Source organism: Schistocerca nitens, chromosome 1 (assembly GCF_023898315.1).
Source record: "Schistocerca nitens isolate TAMUIC-IGC-003100 chromosome 1, iqSchNite1.1, whole genome shotgun sequence".
NCBI classification, from domain to species: domain Eukaryota; kingdom Metazoa; phylum Arthropoda; class Insecta; order Orthoptera; family Acrididae; genus Schistocerca; species Schistocerca nitens.
The window spans coordinates 481,871,004-481,894,999 of NC_064614.1; the positions used below are offsets into that span (position 1 = coordinate 481,871,004).

Below are 23,996 nucleotides of genomic sequence, written 5' to 3' on the forward strand. Positions count from 1 at the left end.
CGGATGTGAATGAAATATTTGATATGTCGGTTCTCAAAGGAATTTTTTCAAACTGTGTAAGATGTATTCATGTAGTGAAGTTGGTCTGGAACTCTCCATAATAAAGCACGTAGGACTTGCTAGTGAAATACAACTGAAATGTGATAAGTGTTCATACATGACCACCTTTTGGAACAGTGTTGCAGTAACTGCAATTGAAGAAAATGGTAGCAAAATCTACGAACACAACAACGAGCGATGCTTGCTTTAGACAAGGAACGCCTTCCGGCTGCAGACAGGGCTGTAAAGAGTCTAGAAATACAAGCAAGAGTAAACAGGAGGAGGAACAAGAGGAAGCTGGAGGAGGAGTTTGCAGAGGATGAAGATAATCCATCCTATGGACCTGGAATGCACTAAAAAGTTAATCCAATCTTTGTCGCTCGATTCCCAAAACTTTTATTTTCTCATACTAATTACATGTTTTCTAAGGATCTTCCAAACATATTTGTTTCAAACTTTCAGTAAATGTTACACAGTACCTTCTGCATAATTTAACACAGCCTTTTTCCAAAAAACTGTATATTTTTGAATATATAAATAAAAAATTGCAAAAAAATGTTGTGAATTTTCATTACAATTGAAAAAAAAATAATCTTTAATAACTGAACTAAAATTTTGTAAAATCCCTGTGTTAAGTTGTAGCCCATATTCCAATAAATAATCTGTAAAAAGTTCAACTTACTACCTCAAATACTTTGTGAGGAAAGATGTAATTTATAAGCGTTATTTTAACATTGCAAGTATAGGGCGTTCCGGAGCCCCTTAAAGCAAAGCAAAGCAAAGCAAAGCAAAGCAAAGCAAAGCAAAGCAAAACAAAACCAAACCAAGCACTATTGTGAGTTACTTCTGGATTACGCTCCGTAACCTCACCATTGGTCATGTCGAGTCCCGCCCCCCTGTTGCCATTAGCAGCCAATATTGTGGTTGCATAGTAGACCGTATGTGGGGGCGTCGAATGCCGTAAACGTCATTGGCCTTTTGCGAACCCGCACTCAAGGGATTCGTAGTTAGTGCAAGACGTTCAATAATACAAGAGCTTTATTATCATCAATGATGTATGAAACTTGAATCGGCCGAACAATACATACACTTTCTGTTGGGTAACAAGATTTTCACATCCCTGGACAAGCCTCACAGTGAATGAGACGATGAACTGCTGCTTTGTGGGAAGAAAATGGAGCCGGCCGCGGTGGTCTCGCGGTTCTAGGCGCGCAGTCCGGAACCGTGCGACTGCTACGGTCGCAGGTTCGAATCCTGCCTCGGGCATGGATGTGTGTGATGCCCTTAGGTTAGTTAGGTTTAAGTAGTTCTAAGTTCTAGGGGACTGATGACCATAGATGTTAAGTCCCATAGTGCTCAGAGCCATTTGAACCATTTTTGAAGAAAATGGAGCACTATCAGGCATTTGACTTGAGCATTTGAAGCAGTGTTGAAACAAATAAATGTAAGATAGTTTGCCTTTCAAATCGAGGGTGCATAGTTACGTCGTTTTCTTATTACGAACAAAATTTAGGTTGCCGTTACAATCTTGTGCACAACAGATGACGTGCGGGCAAGTTTGACTCGCAACATCGGTCTGGTGCGCCGCAACACAAGCAAAGGCCTTGCGGCGCGCTGAGAAGCGGCCTCCACGGGGAAGTGGCGCCGCCTAGCCCTGCAGGAGAAAGCTGAGGCTGGGCCAGCCCGAGCCCGCTGGCCTCATTTCCAGGGGAACGCGCCGAGCCTGCTTGATTAGCAATACTAGCCTGTGGCGCACACACACACAGCAGAGATTAGTGTGCAGTGACTAATTACGGCGTCTGCTTAGTCCTTCATATGTAAAGTAAATGATTATATATATATATATATATATATATATATATATATATATATATATATATATAAAGGGTAGCGGGGACTGAATTTGTCATACTATCATGTAATATGTTTATTAGCACTTGTGACTAGTAAAGATGATCCAGTGGTTAAGGCTATATATGAACAGCAGGCCTGTTCAAAAAGAGAGATATACAAATCCCTTTGCAGCTGTTGTGAATTAGATCGTATACAATTCCACATAATGCTTGCAAATATACACTGACGGAAAAACATCACAACACCAAGTAGTAGTTGGGTGACATAAACGGAACTTGGTAGACGTGTTTCTGCATCTGAAAGCTGATATCTATTCATATTTCACGCCAGTTCCGTAAAGAGTGGCAACTAGTAACGCCACTAGAAGAATAAAAATCTGGTTTGCTTGAAATTCACGCTGTAATGGTCGTGAGTGTTGATTACCACTGAGACTGGAAGTGGTGAGTTGATGTTAGTCAAGAATGCAATTATCGACACCTCTCTGAGTTTGAATGAGGTCATGTTATAGGGTTAGGAAAAGCTTTGTTTCATCTCCGATATTGCAGAAAAACTGGGCAGGAATGCAGCCACTGTAAATCATTGCCGGCAGTGGTGGTCACTAGAATATTTGATCAGAAGATATCTGGGCTCCAGATGGCCACACGGCATTATTGAGAGGGAAGACCATTGTGTTCGGCATATGACTGGCGCATTCTACTGCATTTGCAGCTGCAATTTGAGCAGCAGTTGGCATCACAGTGACACAAAGAACTGTTACAAATCGGTTACTTCAAAGAGCCAGGTCGCCCTGTAGCATGCATTCCACTGACACCAAACCACCACTATTTATGACTTCAGTCGTGTCCAACCAGAGCTCGCCAGAAGATAGGGTGGAAGCAGATTGTGTTTTATGATGAAAGCTGGTTCTGCCTCTGTGCCAGAGATGACTATGTGTTGGTTAGGAGGAGGCCAGTTGAGGGCCTGCAACCAATCTTTCTGCGTGCTAGGCACATGGGACATATACCTGGAGTTACGATGTATGGTACAGTTTCGTATGTCAGCAGGAGCACTCTCATGGTTATATCACAGACCCTGACAAGAAATTTGTAGGTCAATCTGGTTACTCGACCTGTTGCACTAAGATTCATGAACAGCATTCCATGGGGCGTTTTCCAAAAGGATAATGCATCCCCACATACTGTTGTTGTAGCCCAACATGCTCTACAGTGTGTCAACATGTTGCTGTGGGCTGCTCAGTCACCAGGTCTGTCTCCAATCAAGCACATATCGGACATTATTGGACAACTACTCCAGGGTCGTCCACAGCCAAGATTAACTGCCTGACTGACCAAGTGCAACAGGCATTGGAACTCCATCCCACAAACTGACGTCTGGCACCATTACACACAATGCATGCATGTTTGCACACTTACATTCTACTTTCTGGCTGTTACACTGGTTCTTAATGTACCGACATTTCACAATTACAATAACTTACTTGCACCTGTGATTTTGCAGAGTTAACAGGGTTGCCACAGGTTCTGGAAATAGGAATATCGGGGAATTTTTGTCAGGAAAGTCAGGGAAATTTGGAGAAAAAAAACTCGAAAAATTTCATTTTTGTATCAGTAGATGGAAATGATCTGTTTACTGAGGTGTCGAGCATCGTCACTGGCTGGGTGCAGCTAAGTATATGTGCCACTTCCCTACTTCCTCATTCCTGTTGCTTCTCCCCTTCCTACCACTCCCCTCAGCTTACTGTCAGTGATGCCACCACTTCTTGCCACTAGCCAGCAGCCGCCGATGAGAGGAAGAGAGGCATGAGGAGTGGTTTGCTTGAATCTGATTCTCAGAGTCTGTAGATGCAGCGGTCAGAGACGGCAGTCATGTGAATGTCTGAGTGATTGTATGAATGTGTCTGGGGGGTCAGAGACGGCAGTCATGTGAATGTCTGAGTGATTGTATGAATGTGTCTGTGCTCTCGTTTTCTGACAAAAGCTTTGGCTGAAAATTTAGTTGTGAGAGTGATTGTCTTTTCTATGTGCTTGTCCGTGGCTCAGCGATCATCCTTAGGGCGAGTTGCTACCTATCCTCATTAGTATTGATTCTCGGAGTATTCGTGCAAGTTATCTGTTGCATGGATTGATCACCGTGGTCTCATTTCATCAACATGCTGTCTGTGGCTTGTGAATAGCTGGCCACATGAGTGGATTTCCAGGACGGGCCAAAACCGGAGGCCATTTCTGCGGGAATCTGCAATGAATTGGGCCTGCCGATCTGAAGCCGTTCGGTTCCCACTAATGTGTAGGCCCTGCCCATTGGATCTAGGCTCACTGATCTATCCACAGGCTGGGACTGTTTGTGTTTGTGTTTGTGTGTGTGTGTGTGTGTGTGTGTGTGTGTGTGTGTGTGGTCTAATGCCGTGGACTTCCATGGTTTATCCATGGACCCGGGACTGCAGTGCCCCTCAGTGGGCCAGAGACCATGAGCAATGAATTTCAGCAATTGCAACTATCTCACTGTAAGCACGTTGTACAGTGTGGCAGTTTATAGACATTTTACATGTTCTAGTACATTTTGACTCGTCAAAAGTAGTTAATGTGTTAGAAAGTATGGACAATGAGAAGAAGAAAATTGTTTCAGTCTCTGGCACTTTGTATGCTATGCAGTCATATATTTCTTGAAAGAAAAATCACACAATACCTGTAAAATAAAAGATGTAACACAGTGGGTAATAACTGACAATAACGAATATAGTCAAACCAACATTTTATTGGCGGTCATTTACAGTGTTGATTTACACAATTCTTCCCCACCTTATACACTTCTTTCAAGAGACCTACTCTTTTCTGAGATTATTTCTGAAATCAGTTAAGGTATTTTAAATCCGTATTGTGACTCCAAGGAAATGCGTATTTTTGTCACCAAATGTTTCATTTTACTGAAATAAAATAACATCAGTGGTTTTAATGAAGCACACATACCATTTGGCTTGTTTTCTCTATCTAAAACAGTTCTTTACAAAAGATGTTGATGTTAGTAAATATGATTTTTGCTCACATCAGGAAATGCCATCTGCATGCAATTTTTTTTTGGATTTTTCCTCCTTCACACTATTGTTTCTTGTAGTGTAACTGCAAAGACAGATTGTCAACTTACGCCTTAACTTACCCTTGAGGTTTCATAATTTGTCAGGGAAAAATGCTAAAACTTGTCTGGAAATCAGGGAATTTCACTTGGGGGGAAACTTGAGGCAACCCTAGTTAATAACTTAAATATGTTATCTACACAGATATATTTCCAAGATTTCAGTACAGTACTCTACTTAGTTTATTTTGTGTTGCGATTTTTTCCATCAGTATATGGTGGAGTTGTTAGTTAGAATTCTCTCCTTTTTGTTTCTGAATCTGTGGCAGACTTGGCAAGTACACGCGTGTGTGACATGGCCAACTGACCTGTCTCAAGTTTGGCAGGTTGCTTGCGTACTACCTAAAATGGAGTATTCCTAGCTCACTAAAACACCCCCTCCCCCTGCACATTCTTCGAGAAAATCACCCCTTAAGTTTGTCTCTTAATTGACTCATAATTGATGAGATCAACAGATAATTGAAAACTGAAAATTTTTCGTCATATGCAGGATCCAGATACACACAGTTTTCCAAGAAATTGCCTGCCACTTTATGCACAGAAAAGGTTAACCCAACCCACCTCTTGAAGTAAAGTGGTGTTGGCTGAGCGACCAAGGTAAGATTCCTTCATATTCTTCGCAGTTTTTTTCTCTTTACTTTATTGTTTTCGTAGGTGTATTTAGTTCCAGGGATATAATAGTGATAAAAATTCCTGCAAGTACAATCCCGGTTCGCTAGTATTACTGCTGGAAACCGCCACTTGTAAATGATTGTATTCAAAACTACACAAAAATGAACAAGCAATTAGGATAACACACATGGATTCGTGTATTTTTGTGCATGCAGTGTCAGCTATTGATGGTTCCTTGTGATGGATTAGAAGAGAGTCCTTGGATGTATCAGGCAATGAGAATTAAACTTCCAATTCATCACTAATTCAGGTTCTTTGAAAATTTATCTACCTATGTTGTTAATATCCTTCATTGATTTATTTGCCTTACTATTCCTATTCCCACCAATTTAGATACTGGTACCGAGTAAAATGCATATGAGAATGGAGGGGAGGAGACAAACAGCTTAATCCATGTAGGAATTGAATTCAGGTCCTCCATTCCCCAGGCAGGTTCTTTGGTTGCTCGGCAGGTGCTGTTTTGCAGGACGGGGTAAACAATCTGAGTATATTGACAGCAACCGCAATAGTTTATTTTCTCAATTTATCAGAAATTACGCATTTATGGACCCCATACATGATGATGAAAATTGCTTAGTTTTCGAATATCTCTTTATTCCATTGATTTGGAGCTACTTGAACATTAAGGACTTCAGGGATTATTTTCTCAAAAATGGAAAGGGGGAGGGAGAGGTAATGAGCCAAAATCTCTTATTTCCTGGGTTTGTGTTGTACCCAAGTGACATGCCAAATATGTGCCACATCAGTTGGCCATGTCTGAGGCCTTGCCCTTGTTAGTAGTATTTGCAACATAATGCTGTCAGGTGCTTCTAGAATTGCTTATGCAAGTATTAACTTTCTTACAACAAGATAAGTATCATTTTGTTGCTTTGATATATAAAATGTGCATTTACTATCATATACAGTTATTAATGGTTCATTTGAATAGTGACTAAGTTATTATCCAAACTCCACTTTTACCTACCCCGCCTTCAATGCTGACAATTACTCTCCTACAAGCCAAAAGATCATTGTGCCTTATCATATTTAAGATAATGTATTGAATGTACAGTCCATTGATAACCTCCCCATATTTTTCCTAAAGACCTGACTAATAAAGTGCAATGAAAAAGTCACAAGAATGGATCAAATTAGTATAAACACAGAGGTGTGCTGTTGGAAGGCATTTTAGAAGTCAGATAAGTGGCTAACTGTCTCTAACAAATTGTAAACTACCAGTTGGCGTTGATATTGGGTACGTACAACTTTACTGTCATGATAAAGATGAAGAACTAAACTGATACAGTGAAGATGCTGCATTGAAAATTTTCTGCGAGAACTAAATAAATCATGCTGTGGGATTACACACTTGACCCATTTGGTCAGTTAACACAGTCTGGGAGGGCCTACAGCAAATGTATCAATGCTGCTTTCATGATCTGACAGTGTGTGTTACATTCCCAGAAATTTATTTAAATTGTAGCACTGATAATTCTTATTATGGGCAGCATATGGCACAAATTCATGTGAAGAGTGATTACAGATTTGTATCTGGAGCAATTCTCCTTTAAGTGAGATTATCAACTTACACATTATATTGAATAATAAGGAACTCCATTGCATAGCCTGCACTAGAAGATTAGAACAGTCACAGAAATAGTACCTGATGTGATCAAGAGGGCCTAAATGGGAATGAGAAACTTTCTTCCTCTGTGTAAAGATTGTGATAGTTCATAAATGAGACTGAATAATTAAAGAAGTATTTCATTTGGAACTTTTTAAAGACCCTGCTTGCAGTGGCAAAGTCACTAAAGTTCTTTTGAAGTTACGATTTTCATTTATAGGAATATATATTGCTGTTAGAAATTATAACTAATTTTCAGAGTAAATTTTATAAAAACTAAGAGTAAATGCATTTCATTTTATTAATGTTATCATTAATATCTACCACTGTTCACTAACGTTTGTAAGGCAATGAAAAATCAACGGAGTTGTTTGGGTACCTCAAACACTTTATTTGTAAATAATTAAGGAGCTTCTTAAAATTAAGTGTTAATGTGTTCTGAATTAGAATATTTAAATTTTCTCTAATTCTTTGCAGGCCTAGAATGACAGTGAAGTGGTAACTCAAATTAACAATGCGCAAGTCCCATGACAGTGATAGTCATTCAACATGTTCTGTGGGTGGAGGTGGACAACGCAAGCGTGGCCTCTCACGTTTCTCACTGCGCCGTCTGCTTTACTCCAGTCCTCTAGTCACTCGCCGCATCACCAGGGGTTCTGGATCAACAAAGAGTTCTCGCAGTTCTGCTGTAAATGGTAACAAAAATATTTATTTAAAGTGATTTCAGTTGTGCATGTATAGAAATTGTACTAAAGTCTTAAGTAGGTTTCTTAAATGTAAACATATAATTATGTATTTATGTAGATAGCAAACTGGGATATTTCTGTTGTGTCAGACTGAAGACGTTTGTGCAGACAGCATTCAAAAGGAACTGTCACATAAGAGGCTGAGGCTTAAGCCATTAGGTGCAATTTTTTTTTTTTTTTTTTTTTTTTTTAAGCAGTACTGAAATAATCCAGTAATAACCCAAAATTTTATGATTTAAACTAATTGCCTTCACGTTATCCAAAATGCGTGGCTTCAATTATTATAATAGTTCTTTAGTAGCTTTATAAGGAAATGGAGTATGTCTACAAGCGGAGACAAAGAGCTACATTGTCCCTTCAAAGGTGCAGTATGTAAACAACCAAAAATTTTGCACCACCTTTACTTCGGCAAATGTGTGTGATCTCAGAGTCAAGGAGAATAGGGAATGAAAGAGTAAGATTTACAAAGAGGAATAAATGGCTTTCATGTAAAACTAAGTGATAATCAAAACAAAGGAAAGCTGTTTGAAAGTGCACATCTGTGAAATGAAACAATGTTGCTCACTTCTATGCACTGAAACGTGGTAGAGATGTAGCTGCTCAAGCCTGACTCGTTTTCCAGTGGAAAGCCTGCTGAAGTCATCCAGTATGAAGGGGGGGGGGGGGTTCTTGTGATGATTATCTGCAAGATTCAACTGATCCCAAGTGTGATCAGTTTGATTTGTGTCAGCAGGTACTGCACAACTGTCCATTCAGTTGAGTTTGGCATACTGGATGGAGGTGTTAGGATGCAGTGTGCTCGTACACTGTCACATCTTAATAGACAAACTAATTGCTGAAGTGTTGACAGCAGGTTGGGAGGATTCTGCCCACTGCACAGTCCTCAAATTACCCTTGATGGCAATGGTAGGTGTTGGACATCTGTTCATGACTACCCCACATCTTTGCTGGTCACCTCCTTAGTCTTCTGTGACAATCATCAGGTATCAGACAAACAGGGATGTGGTAAAAATCATTTCAAGAAAGGGGTTTCACAACAAAATAGTCCTAATTCAGTTTTAGTTAAGACATAGTCTGTTGTAACTAAAACTAAATTAAGACTATCAGCCTTGGTAATAACTAAACTGCAGTAATTTACAGATACTCCATTTCCTTTTATTGAGAATTTAGAATTTTGTGTTAACAAGGAAATAATTAGCCAAGGAAATAATTAGCCAGTAATATCATAAAAATTATGGAGTACTTGACTAGTTCCTCAAGTTTGGGTTTAAACTGTGATATTTAAGAGTTAATCAAACTACTTTCAAAAATTTTGCATGTTTAAATATGAATAAAAAGTACATGTCAGCATGTTTGCTTTTTCCTTTGTGGGTGAAAAATAATTTAATCTCAAGAAAAATCATCACCAAAGACTACAAAAAGTAAATGAATTAGCTTAATTTTACATTTCCGTCCACATACATACTGTGTAAGCCATTGTACAATGCTTGGTGGTGACAAACAATGACACTTATTCTATTTGAATATGGACTGTTGAAAAAATAACTTGAAGTACACCCAACAGCAGTCTGCAAAAATGCAGGATTTCACTAAAACAGTGTTGCTTACTGCCAATGATCCCATTGAACTTCCTTGACTTTTTCTATTGTGCTTTAATATTGGGATCTACTAAATTGTGTCTTTATTCTTATTGCCATCAGGCCTACTTAATCAGGACATTGGATTAATAACCCAGGATAGATTTGCTGGTAGAGTTCTAGAAAGGGTCATGCATATATATGTGGCAGTAATGAAACCTATTTTATATTCACCTTTCATCCTACTGACTTCACGATAGTTTCATTTATATGACTTGCGCTAGATGTTAAACAATTTTACAGACAGCATAAATTCACCACAGATTGTGTAATTATATTACTTTCCAGTGTTACTTTTTGGTACATTAAGTGTCCTGAAAAGTACTGTGTTTTCTCAATCAAAAGTTCTTAGAACCCTCTCTTGGTTGCAAGAAACTTAAAGAAAAGCTTTTTTCTTTCAGCAGTATCGTAATGTTAGATCATAGAATTTGCTCTAGGATCCTGTAACACATCAATATTATAAGTATATTGGTCTACAATTCTGTGCATTCTTTATTTCTGCAATTTAATGAACAGGAGTGACCTCCCCACCCATACTGTAGTGAACTTTTTCTCTAACACTAGATATTCTCTCTTAATATTAACTACAAAAGCAGCCACTTCCTCAGTGAATTCCGTGTGTAGTCTCCTAGGAATTCCATCAGGGCCTTTCACTTTGTTTGTAGTAGTGCCAGTTGATTTTCGATACTGAAAGTGCTTATTTCATTGCCACCAATTTGTGAGTTAGTGTAGTGGTCAGGCAGTACATTTTTATATGAAGTTTTTTTGTAGTAAGACCTATCTTTTTTCATCTGTTTAGCCACCTCTCCTTCTGACTGTTATTAAGAGATGGAATAGATCAATGTGAATCATTCAGTGATTTAATGTGAGCCCTTAACTTCCCACAAGTTTCTGAAAGATACTTCATCAATATCTGACTTCGCTGATGGTTGTGGACTTCATGCATAGCCATTCTAGGAGAAAACATAATAGCAGCTTGTGCATCCCAGACTTTACAATTATTCTCTGTGGTAGCTATACAGAGTTATCATATTTCACAACCTTCTTAGATTATCATGAACCTCAGTTTAATTGCCCAAAGCTTTCTTTAATTACATTGGTTCATGTATTTAATAATATAGAGTGTGATTTATGATGTGTGGTAAGCTTTAACCAACACTTCTAAAGATTTATCATATTGCAAAAGTGTTTAATTTCTGCATTAAGTCAATTGTTGTCATTATTGGTTGCACTGAACATAAATACTTTTCTAGTCATTATCATTAAGCTTCTGCCGTTGGTGATCATCATTCCTATATCACCACCACCACCACCACCACCACCACCATGACACTTCCAAAAATGAATGGTGGGCTCCATGTGGTTCCCAAGTCGACCGTAAACCATAAAATTACCAATATGCAGCAACCAGTCGCAAAATCATGTTTTATTTATTCACTTTTGCAAATCGATTTCAACTGATTAACAGCCATCATCAGCGCTTTCAACCAGTGTATGCCCTGAGTAGTAATACTGTCTTAAGCAGAGTCAAACATAAAGTGCTGCTTAAGGCAGTATTAATACTCAGGGCATATATTGGTTGAAAGCACCAATGATGGCTGTTCATCAGTTGAAATCGATTTGCAAAAGTGAATAAATAAAACATGATTTTGTGACTGGTTGCTGCATATTGGTAATTTTAACTTCCAAAAATATTGTATTTGTTGGTAGCTGGGTTGATAAAATACCGTATTACTCACATTGCAGTGTCTGACTAATTGGAGGCATTTTTTCTGATAACACATTCGATATTACTTAGTGAGATTGGTTTTGGTGTTGGTAGTGTGTGTGTGTGTGTGTGTGTGTGTGTGTGTGTGTGTGTGTGTGTGTGTCACTGTCAGTACTATTGAAATTATGTTGCTTTTTTAAACTGTCAAAATGGCAGGCCTTTGCACTAGCGTTACCTATTAAATTTGTAGTGTAATTGAATGATGGTATTAAGAAATTTTATAGCAGTTGTTAAGTGAACTATTGTTGAACAATTAGAGAAATTAACAGTTACATGTAACTCTCAGTGCACCATGCATTATACATGTTCTCTTTCCTCAGGACATTAAGAACACTTTGGGCAGTCAGTGGTTGGCTTCAGTGTTATTGCTTTAATCTTTCACTTTCTAAAACATTCTTTGTTTTTCTTTTTCTTCCTCATTTCTAAGGCATTCATATTGTAAAACATTTTAAAACTGTACATTGTAAGTTCATTGTATTCTCAAGTTTTTGTGATATGTTGCATTTTTAAAAATTTAGGTCATCATTGTGATTGTCACTTGCAGGTGTAGGTCCATCAAGAGATGTAGAGCGTGGGGATGGTCCCTCATTACGAATTCCACCAGGTAGTGGTATTCTTCCTCAGGCTACCAGCAGAACATCAGTTTCTGTTTCAGGATCAACCACAAAGGTACAGAAATACTCCTTTAAAATAACAGCCTGACTTCTGATACTTTGTTTACATTGTTCAATTACTTCAAGTGTTTCAACATGTAGACAGTAGACAAGAAACTGTAAATTTACACAGTTCTTCATTAGTCATAAGATTTTATGATATGAATGCTGAAAGGCAGTAGTTTCTGTGATCTCGCAAATATTCATGAATTTCATTGCATTTGGGTGTAGTTGCTGTTATTATTACAAGCTCTCTTTATGACTCAAATATTAATTTGATACTGGGAACTCATTCCTTTCTACTGTTCATACTATGCCCATATGTGCATTACTTTCAGTTCACATCTTCATAACTTTTACTTTCCTGGATGCTAGAGAGGCATTGCAACAAAACACATTCTAACAAAAGCAGGAGAGCTTCTGTAAAGTTTGGAAGTTAGGAGACGAGGTACTGGCAGAAGTAAAGCTGTGAGGACAGGGCGTGAGTCGTGCTTGGGTAGCTCAGATGGTAGAGCACTTGCCCACGAAAGGCAAAGGTCCCGAGTTTGAGTCTCGGTCCGGCACACAGTTTTAATTTGCCAGGAAGTTTCAAATTGGCGCACTCTCCACTGCAGAGTGAAAATATCATTCTGAAAAGCATTATTGGAATATCACCTTATCAAATACTCATCTTCACAAAAGTTTTTTGTAATAAAAAGATATGACAGTAATACACTGCAGTTTGTCAGAATTGTAATTCCATATCGAAATTACATAAAACTTTAGTAGCAAGAATAAAGAGATTTGACAGGAATGCCAGAGTTGAAAATTGCATGACTTTCGAAGAAGTGTATGCCGTGTAAAAGTGTAAATAGGACGAAATAGGAGTCTATGTACATCTGCCATAATCCCTCCTACATAATTACTTCAGAGAACTGCTGGGAACATGTCTATTAAGCATGAGAGTACATTGTGGGATGAGGATTTTGAGGTACATCTCTACTTACCTGCTGTGTGCAAATGCAGCCCCACCCCCTCGCATATACAGAAAATCTTGTGCACTAGTAATTTACATTGGCATCTATTTAGAGGACTGTGAGTGTATCTTCCATTGTTTCCTGTTAATTGCAACAGCTGTTTTAGTACTGAAATACTTGTGACCACTTTTGAAAATGTGCGTGGCCATACTGACTGGTTTGATGAAAACTAGCCAGTGAAAATCTTCTGTACATTCATTTTGTGCTGCTGCATCTATCTGTTTTTTTTATTAGATTTTATCTAAAACTCACTCTGCAGTTTTACATGAGCTGTTAACTTCATCAAGATACTAAGATTTCATAAACAGCTAATTGCAAAATCCCAAAAACTGTCTATGTAAACATATACCACAAATGTCTGAATCTTCTCTGATGTAACAAAGGGATTTGTGTACAGATTTCTCAACTCTTATTACATTAAAAACAAAATTGTTTTTTTCAAAATGTTCAAAAATTAATAAAATATGTGGTGATTCAAGTAATTTAATTCTTGAAAAGTAACATTCATTACACTGTTTCATGAAAAGAGTAAATCATAAAAATGTTAACATTACCTCAACCACAACCAGCAAAAAACAACCAATAAAACTGACTAGTCATAAAATCCCAAGTGCCAGATATTAGTTGGGTTATACTTCAGATCTACCATTTGTAATCATGTGTTGTAAAATTCATTATACCCTATACTTTGAAGTTTTTAGAAATTATTTTGAATCAGCTTTCTAACAAGAGGAAGGCCTCAGATGTGGCCAACCAACACTACTCATATTTGGCAGGTTGTTTGTGTACAACCTAAAATGAAAGACCAACAAGGACAGAACGCCTACTTGTCATCACAAAATTCCGAATTCGTCCAAATTCGTGGTACATGAAGGGCATGGTGAGACATGAAGTGAATCCAAGTAAGACTACTGTGTAGATTAGCATTTGAAGCACTTCATTGCATAAGGGAGGAAAGTGAAATTTATTGCAGTTGGTAGTATGCAAATGAGCGGTCTGGTGAGTTTGGGAAAAAGGCAAGGAAAAAATGTTTCATTTGTAACCAGCTCGTCTTATTTCTTGATATAGTCTCCTTTGAGAGATACGCACTTTGGTCCAGCTATCCACTATCTTTTTCATCCCATTGGAAAAAATAGTTTCCGTTGAACTCTTCAAATACTTGTTGACTGCAATATCACTTCCTCGTTTGATGAAAAGTTTCAAGTTAGGGGACAGAATGAAGTCACTTGCGGTTAAGTTTAGCACATAGGGTGGACAAGGAGCTAATTCGAATCCCAATTTGTGGATTTGTGCCAACTCGGGCCTTTTTTCAGCCAAAGCAAGTTTCAGATGATCCAGCAATAAAGCGTATTAGGGTCAAGTTATGGTTCTGCCTTTTTCCTAGCTATCTATGAGGATTATTCTTGAGGAATCTCAAAAAATAACAGTGGCTATCGCCTTTCCAGCTGAAAATGGTCTTTGCGTTCTTTGCTGCACTTTCAACAGCCTTTGTCCATTGTTTTGACATATGTTGTGACTCTGGTGTGTAATACTGGAGCCATGTTTCATCAACAGTTACAAATCAGCACAAAATGCCTTTCAGATTGCAATTAAACATTGCCAGACGCTGTGTTGAAATATTGTGCTGCTTGCACTTTTGGTAGGCTGTGACTGATCACGGCACACACCTCGCACACAGCTTCTTCACAGCCACTTCTCCATGCAGGATCTTACGCACTCACTCAGTTGTGATGCCTACAGCCTCATCAGTCTCATGAATTTTTATTTGGCGGTCTTTTATTATGATATGAATTTTGTGAGTGGTTTCCTTCGTGGTGAACTCAGTTTGATGGCTGGAGCGCACTCCATCTTGGGTGCTTGTCCGACCATGTTTAGATTCATTAATCCAAAAGTAAACAGAGTTCATGTGAACTTCGTCTGATTCTGGTTTGATTTGTGTGCTAGTCCAATCGTTCAAATGAAAGCATTTAATAACAGTACGAAACTCGGTTTCCTCCATTTTGGATCGCAGCATTGACAGTTAACTGATTCAGACAGCTGTCTGCAGTGAACTGTTCGTTGTACAGTTTGAAATTCTACTTATGTTCCTAAGACAATCCAACTTACCAACCATGAAGATGCAACAAAAATATTCCAGTCTCTAATGGAAATTCACCACATTTATCAAATCTCTCATAAAATAATGCATTTGTACATGGTGAAGTATTCCATTGCAGCTTCTGGAAAATAGTTGCCTTATATTATCCTGTGCTTATAAGAAACTAACGATTAATATGGTCATTCGGTATAGAAGAGACCAGTGATTCAAACGACTCGTTAAAAAATATTTACCTGACTTGCTCCAAGTCCAGAATATTGAATGATTCAATTTAGAAAACATATCTTGAACATTTTAAAACCATATGTTGCTGATAACACATCTACTCCAATATTGAATTCCTGGGGTGCACAAACTAATACTGTCATGTATGATACCATGTTTATACGAGGGTCACTCCAAAAGAAATGCACACTATTTTTGTAAAAATACAGTTTTCATTCTGCATGTGTGAAAGTTTTACAATGTGTAGATACATCCTTCCAGCTTGTGTTCAAACTTAGTTCAAGCTGTTCCCGTGAGTGGCATCGTCACAGCATGTCTTAAAGATTGCTGCTACACTTTATATTTGTCAGAAGCAATGTGCTGTCATAGAATTCCTGTGCTGTGAAAACAAGACAGTGAGAAACTTCCACAAGAGGTTGATGAAGGTATATGGAGATACTGCTGTTGATCACAGTACAGTTAGTCGGTGGGCAAGCTGGTTACATGATGAAAGCGGGCACGGCAATATTGAGGATTGTCCTCGCAGCGGCAGGCCTCGCACTGCACACACTCCAGACAGTGTGCAGAGAGTTCACAAATTGGTGACTGCTGACATACATCACAGTGAACGAATTGTGACGCTACGTTGGGGTAGGGGAAGGAAGTGTTTGCAAAATATTGAAAGTGTTGGCGTTAAAAACAGTTTGTGCCACGTGGGTTCCCAGGATGCTGACAGTTGCTCACAAAGAAACAAGAAAAACAGTATCCAGCGAACTTTTGGAACAGTACAAGAATGGTGGAGATGAATTTCGTGGAAGAATTGTGACAGGTGATGAAACATGGCTCCATCATTTTTCACCAGAGACGAACAGGCAATCACTGGAGTGGCATCATGCAAATTCACCCAAGGAAAAAAAAAAAAAAAAAAAATTCAAAACCACACATTCTGCTGGAAAAGTTATGGCTACGGTGTTTTTAGATTACGAGGGACTCTTGCTTGTGGACATAAATTCTGATGCATATGTGATGACACTGAAGAAACTTCAAGCTCGACTGAGTCGTGTTCAACAACATCGGCAAAAACAGGATGTTTTGCTGTTGAACGACAGTGCACGGCCACATGTCAGTCAAAAAACCATGGAAGCGATCACAAAACTCGGATGGACAACACTGAAACACCCACCTGACGGTCCTGACCTGGCTCCATACGACTATCTCTTTGGGAAACTGAAAGACACTCTTGGTGGAACAAGGTTTGAAGATGATGACACCCTTGTGCATGCTGCCAAACAGTGGTTCCAACAGGTTGGTCCAGACATTAACCATGCCGGTATACAGGCATGGCGTAAGGTAGTTGAGAGGGATGGAAATTATGTGGAGAAATGAAATTATTGTTCCTAAAGGATGTTTCTACACACTGTAAAACTTTCAAACATGTTGAATAAAAGATGTATTTTAAAAAAAAGTGTGCATTTCTTTTGGAGTGACCCTCGTAGATGGCTTGGGGTCACCTGACTTGCACGGTAGAAAGAGTACCATCAAACTGCACACTTCTGTGCCAGCTATGTGATGCTTATTTTTATCACGAAATTAAAAGCTTTAATTTGAGGCTTCAGAATTGTTGTCGGCTTTAGGAAACACAACAGGGATTTCATAACCATGCTGAAGCAGTAAGAGTTCACAGTATAATTCATGGTTAGTTTTCAATACCAGTTTTCAGGCAGTGTTATTATTTGCGTGGTAAGCATAAAAATTAATTATCGAGAAAGAAATATTTTAAATATAAATAAAACCCGTTTTCCACCAAATGTTTGGAAAGAATGATATAATCTTGTGAAAATTGTGTTCTTTAGATGTTCTTGGTGCCATGATTAAATTTGCTCTGAACATTCATATGAAAAGTACCATCAATCTAGTTGCTAGTGAAAAGTGATTGTAAAGTGACCAGGATTAAATTTTTAACTCTATACTAAACCAGGTCATTTGAGAAATTGGTTTTCCTACCTTGTTATTATTCCTTACTGATTTACTTACTTTATTAACACTCCTACCACTTCTGAAACTGAAGGAAAAAATAAAATAACAAATGTAAAAGAAACCACTGCATGCCTTGGGAACTGGATACAAGTTTAGTGCTCTGCAGCCAGATACATTGATCACTACGCCAGTGGTGCTTTAATTGAACAGCGTAAGTGGCAGTTGAAAATGTTTCTTCCTTCGGTTTCTAGGAAAATATGAATTTGCGGCCCTTTTTATGACGACGAAAAATGCTCAGTTTTCAGTTATCTATCGATCCCATCTGTTTTGAGTCTCTTTTAGTGATGGTTTCCTCAAAAAATGGGGGCAGGGGTTAAATATCTTAGTCGTCCATTTCTGGTTGTATGCAAACAACCTGCCAAATATGAGCCGAATAGGTTCGCTATGTCAGACGCCTTCCCCTTGTAATTAAAGTAGGCCATAAACATGACTCACTTAACTTAGCTATTTTCTGATAGATCAAAAAAGGACTTCTTCAGTTTCTTTTTTTTTTTTTAACTTCCCTTCATCAAAACAATAGCAGATTTCTAATATTATATAAAATATATTTGCTTGGGAAAATATATATAAAAAACAAAGATGCTGTAACTTACCAAACGAGAAAGCGATGGTGTGTTGATACACAATAAAAAAACACACAAATTTCAAGCTTTCACAACCCAAGGTTGCTTCATCAGGAAAGAGGGAAGGAGAGGGAAAGACGAAAGGATGTGGGTTCTAAGGGAGAGGGTAAAGAGTCATTCCAATCCTGGGAGCGGAAAGACTTACCTTTTGCCTCTGTACTTTCTTTTGCCTCTGTACTTTCTTTTGCCTCTGTACTTTCATTTGCCTCTGTACTTTCTTTTGCCTTGACTGACATCTCTGCCCAAACTCTTTGCCTTTACATATGTCTGCCTGTGTCTGTATATGTGCGGATGGAGGTAGCGGTGTGTGTGTGTGTGTGTGTGTGTGTGTGTGTGTGTGTGTGTGTGGTACCTGTCCCTTTTTCCCCCTAAGGTAAGTCTTTCCGCTCCTGGGATTGGAATGACTCCTTACCCTCTCCCTTAAAACACACATCCTTTCGTCCTTCCCTCTTTCCTGATGAAGCAACCTTGTGTTGCGAAAGCTTGAAATATATTTGCTTGTTTATATATGACTAAATTTAAAAAAAAAGTGAATTACACACCTGTGTGTGTGTGTGTGTGTGTGTGTGTGTGTGTGTGTGTGTGTGTGTGTTTTACATTTTTTTAAAATAGTGACATCTTTTTTACAGATGGATGTGGCTGAATGCCCCCTCTGCTTGTCAGAATACCCTCTTGTGAATTTTCCTGAGCTGTCCACATGTACACATCGTTCCTGTTATGACTGCTTTCAGCAGTATCTCCGTATAGAGATCTCTGAATCTCGGGTTAGCATAGCGTGTCCGGAATGTGCTGAACCCATGCATCCTGACGGTAAATATTAATACAACACTCCGTTTATTTCTTACTCTTTTCTTTGACTTGATAGATGAGTCACTAAAGTTGAAAGAAAGTAAATAGATTGTTTTATATTAATTTGATCTAATGAATTACAAAATTATTGTTGTTAAGGAAAAAAAGGAACTTCTTCTTGTCAGAAACGCTTTCCATCTATGAAAAGGTCTTTTCAACACTTAATGAATGTTGGAAAATTGTTATGCATATGTGTAGTTAATTGCATGGAAGCAGAAAAGGAATTTAGTCTGTTATAAACCTATCCTTTAACTTAAATTGTTAGCTTTGATTATTTTATGTGTTTTAGATGTATTTTGTGAACAAAATCTCTCTACCACTTGTTAAGTTTTTTGAACATTGTCCTCAATATCTTTTGCAGTGCTGCTCAAAAGGTAATTTTATTGTGTGTTTAGTTTGGTTAATCCTTGATGGACTGAAAATAGTGTATGGCTATTTAATGAGAAGCATAATGCAGTTACTAAATGAGGAAATTTTTTATCTTCTGTTAAAATGTCAATTTCGGCCTTGTAAGAACACCAGCCATTGATTGATGTTACCAGCAAGCTGCCTGCATTAAAGTACTTGGAATCGAAAAAGTGTAATCAATCTCTATACAATCACATAGATACCTGACAACTTGCCATGCTCTTAGATTACATTTTTACCCATCTAGTGGTTAACTGAAACACCACAGATTTATTTTTTCCTGTTAATATCAAAAATGTGTAGCAGGTCATAAACATATACAGTAGTGTATGGTCTGATGAAGCTTCCTAAGAGATGAAACTGCATATTGGATGGTGCTTAAACCTAAACCCTGGTCCCGCACTCCGTTTAAATGTTTAGATGTTTGCGGAAGCCAGGGATTGCTGCTCCTTGTCTCCCTACATTATAACTGCAGCAGCTTCTATTAGTTTGGGGATGACTATTCTGCAAGGGTGAGGAATATTACATGATCAAGATAACCCGAAATGCACACCATAACTTACGGTGAAATAATTATTTCTTACCTTTTAGCCTCATATTGCAAAAGGTAAACTGTTACGCAGCATCAGTTCTACATTTTTCAGAACAGCAAGTTTTAGGATGTCTTGAAATTGTTGAAGAGTGACTTGCTCTACCCTCAGCATAGAAAATAATAAACAGAAAGGTGGATTTCATTTGTAGTCTTATCGTGTCTGAGCAAAATAATAATATAAACAAACAATTTAAATTTTCTTAGCCAACCGTTTGGTAAACTTATTCCAGTAACTTCTAAATGCCTCCCTCCCTTTCCCCCACCACAAAAAAAGGCATCTCTTCTTGTTACATAACACTTTTGTTTAGCTTGAGTATGTATTTCTCCTACGTGATTATTTATTGCAAATGATGTGCTCTTTCAGACATACGCATGATTCTCAACGATAAAGCACTCTATGAGAAATATGAAGACTTCATGGTACGGAGGGTTTTGGCCGTTGATCCTGATACCCGTTGGTGTCCAGCACCAGACTGCAGGTTGGTAGTGCATGCATAGAATGTTACATTGATGTGCTGCATTTGTAACAGCAGTTGTACATCCCCTTTTCATATGATGAATGTCTTGGTACTTTTTAATGGTGATTCAGTTTAATCAGTACAATAAATAGTGATGTGTATACATTTCATTGTAGGACAGGATAGTGACCAAAATGTTCAGTGATCCAGGAAGTAGTTTATCAGCATGGAGGACGGCAAACTCAATTCTGTTGAGGTCAGGGAATTAGTCATTGCCAAATCTGTGGCATGCTTCATTCTGTTACGACCTAGGAAAGAATAGAGAGATATGCATAATGCATGAATATTAAACAGAATGTAGTTCACATATGATAACTCAGCCGGAATGCACTGTTCTGCTTTTAGATTTTGTCAGATGTTCTTATAGCTTCAGTTAGCCACCCAATTAATAAATAATTGATAAAAATATGCTTGACCAGTAACTAAAAAATGCTGTAAATATCACAAAAACTATAAACCAAGCTTTTTAATAACAGAAATTAGAATGTTGACAACAGCTGCACAGGAAGAGATGAATGAAGGGTTTCCAAAGTTGTCTCAGACTGTAGCTAAGGAAGGGTAAAAGGTGGTGTAAGTGATCATGAGGATATCATCTGCCTTTAATCCTGTAGATTTCTTCCTCTTCCTTTCTCCCATAAAAATAACTGTCCCTTTCCTTCTTCCCTTCCCTTTGCTCTGTGTTTCACCTTCAAGGATAATATTGACCACTTGATTGTTTGAGCTGTACTAGCTATTCCCAGAAATGAGAATTATTTCATGCTGGAAATTAATTTTTCTTCTTTTTTCTGCTGGCCATATTTAGATTTCATTTGCTTCTGCTCCTAATGCTCCTGTACAACAACAAAATATGTGCCCCTAATGCTAGTGTATTGCAACAAAATATTTTAACACTACCAAATGGTAAGATTATCAGTCCGTAGTTACAAATTTAGCTACCAGTATCAGTTAAAACAATCTCTCTGAAGTTTCCTAAATTTGTGATTCTCTTTGATTGTACGTAAATGAAAGTATGTAAGATATTATTTTTTTAATATTTTTTTTTGTTCTGTGTGGATTTGAACTTTGAAACATTTATCAAAATACTAGCTGTTTCAAACAAACGACTGTAAAAGAGAATAAATGTCTTCAGATTTAGGGTTTGCGTTATGTAACCACCTTGGTCTTGGTATATGGTGGAGATAAAACATCATCAAATAGTATTCCCAAAAATTGTTAAATATTTATGAAATTGTGTAAACTGAGATGCTCTTCAAATCACAGATACTAAACAATTTCTTTTTTATTTTATATTCAGAAAATGTACTAAACAATTTGAGTGCTTCTTAAGCTGCTGTTACCAGGCTACTTCCACAAGTTTCCTTTATGAATATCAGAGTGTCATAGTCTTTCATTTGAACAGTCTGGAGTTCCACACTAGATTTACAAAGAATACACTAGTCCTTATACCCAGCGTGTTCCCACCAGTGATATCCCTGGTATCTCAAATGCAGTTGTTGAAAAACGTTGCCAGAGTTATTAGTAGTTACATATTTCATACTGTATTGTATTGTAACGAAACAGTTTGCAGTGTTATGCCTTGTGAACACCAGAATTTGTATGCGATTTTATTTATTTTCACTTTTTAGACAGTGTGACTGTACCTCTGAGAATGATTCAGCTTTCACTAAATATGAAAAAGGTGTATCCTTCCTTGTAAGTGCTTTATGTGTTTTTTTTCCTTTTATGCCTTTTGTGGCATACATTCTTTCTATCTGACAGAAGCTATTTTGCAGCTGGAAAATACAGAAGTGTTAGAGAGTATGTAACTGTCATTTTTTATGTTCACACAAAAGACTTTGTGGGTTAGTATTCTTTTACACATGTTTTAGTGGCCTTTTTAGCTATGGCTACCAAATTAAAAAATTATTTTTTCTATTTAAATTTATTGCCAAATGTATATCATTCTTTTTTTCAGTTTTGCTGTGATAGCAACTGGTTGTGCCAGTTGCCCAAAAATAAAGTGTGAAAGACCTGGCTGTGATGCGTATTTCTGTTACCACTGTAAGGCTGAGTGGCATCCTAATCAGACTTGTGATGCAGCAAGAGCACAACGGTCGCCTAACGTCCGCTCATCTTCTATTAGCTTCAGCCAGGATTCACAACATCGTAAGTTCTGTATGACACATTTTGGACTATAGTACACAGTATTAATCTAATGTTTAGTTTTGTATTATGAGAAAGTTTTGTAAGTGGTGCACTCTTTTAAAACTTTCTTAATATGTTTTCCAGTAACTAAATTGCAAAAGTTGGTGATATGTTTCTGAATGCTCTAGTTTTTCTTCAACTTACGTCAGCTTGAAAGGCCTTTACTCAGCCCATATGTACATCTACACTCTTAAAATCACTGTGAGGTCCATGGCAGAGGGTATGTCCCATTGTAGGGGTTCCTTCTCGTACCATTCACGTATGGAGTGTAGGAGGAATGATTGTTTGAATGCTTTTGTGTGTGCAGTAATTACTCTAATCTTACACTCAAGATTCCTATGTGAGCGATACATAACAGCTTGATTCCTAGAGTCATCCTTTAAAACAGGCTCTTGAAACTTTCATGAACATACTTGGGATAGGTTATGTATATCTTAGAGTCTTCCAGTTCAGTTCCTTCAGTATCTCTGACACTTTTCTGCAGATTAAACAGATGTGTGACCATTCGTACTTCCCTTCTCTGTATGTGTTCAATGTCCCTTGTTAATGCTCTTTGGTGTGGATGCCACACTCATGAGCAATATTCTAGATTGGGTTGCATGAATGATTTGTAAGCAATCTCCTCTGTAGACTCATTGCACTTCCTTGGAATTCTACTAATAAACTTAAGTCTACCACCTGCTTTATCCATGACTGAGCAGATGCAATCATTCCATTTTATATCCCTACAAAGTGTTACACCATGGTATTTGTATGAGTTGTTTGATACCAACAGTGACCCCTTGATATTATAGTTATAGCATACTACATTGTTTTTCATTTTGTGATCTTTAAAAACAAACTATCAATCTTTGCACCACTTTGAAACCTTATCAAGATCTGTCTGAATATTTATGCAGTTTATTTCAGATAGCACTTCATTATAGAGACCTGTATCATTTGCAGAAAGCCTGAAATGTAGGAATATTGACAATGTGGGAAAAGATAGATTGCTACTTATCGTAAAGAAACATTTCAACACACACACACACACACACACACACACACACACACACACACACACACACACACACACACACACACAAGGCCTGAGATGCTGGAATTGGTGGTGGTGGTGGTGGTGGTGGTGGTGGTGGTGTGTGTGTGTGGGGAGGGGGGGGGGGGGGAAGCCACATGTGAGTGTCTTTTAATTGTGTCTGTCTGCAACTTGGTGTGTCTTCTTTATAGTAAGTAGCAATCTATCTTTTCCTGCATTGTTGATGTTATAATTAAAACTGTCTGCAAGATCATTAATATAAAACATGAACAGCAATGTCCCAGCACATGTCCCTGGGGTACTCCCGAAGTTACTTCTACATCTGACAATAAC

At 38.0% G+C, this 23,996-nt stretch overlaps 1 protein-coding gene across 5 annotated transcripts in view; it reads left to right on the forward strand.

Annotated features, from left to right (window-relative positions):
- LOC126252329 (E3 ubiquitin-protein ligase RNF19A-like) overlaps positions 1-23,996 on the forward strand; it is a 419,730-nt gene that overhangs the window by 293,913 nt on the left and 101,821 nt on the right. For all 5 annotated transcript variants that reach the window (XM_049953219.1, XM_049953250.1, XM_049953235.1 and 2 more), the window contains 5 exons: positions 7,772-7,989; positions 11,990-12,114; positions 18,706-18,886; positions 20,290-20,404; positions 22,398-22,588. In XM_049953219.1, the coding sequence (XP_049809176.1) occupies positions 7,809-7,989; positions 11,990-12,114; positions 18,706-18,886; positions 20,290-20,404; positions 22,398-22,588 (793 nt within the window). In that variant the 5' untranslated portion in view covers positions 7,772-7,808. The remainder of the gene's footprint in view (positions 1-7,771; positions 7,990-11,989; positions 12,115-18,705; positions 18,887-20,289; positions 20,405-22,397; positions 22,589-23,996) is intronic.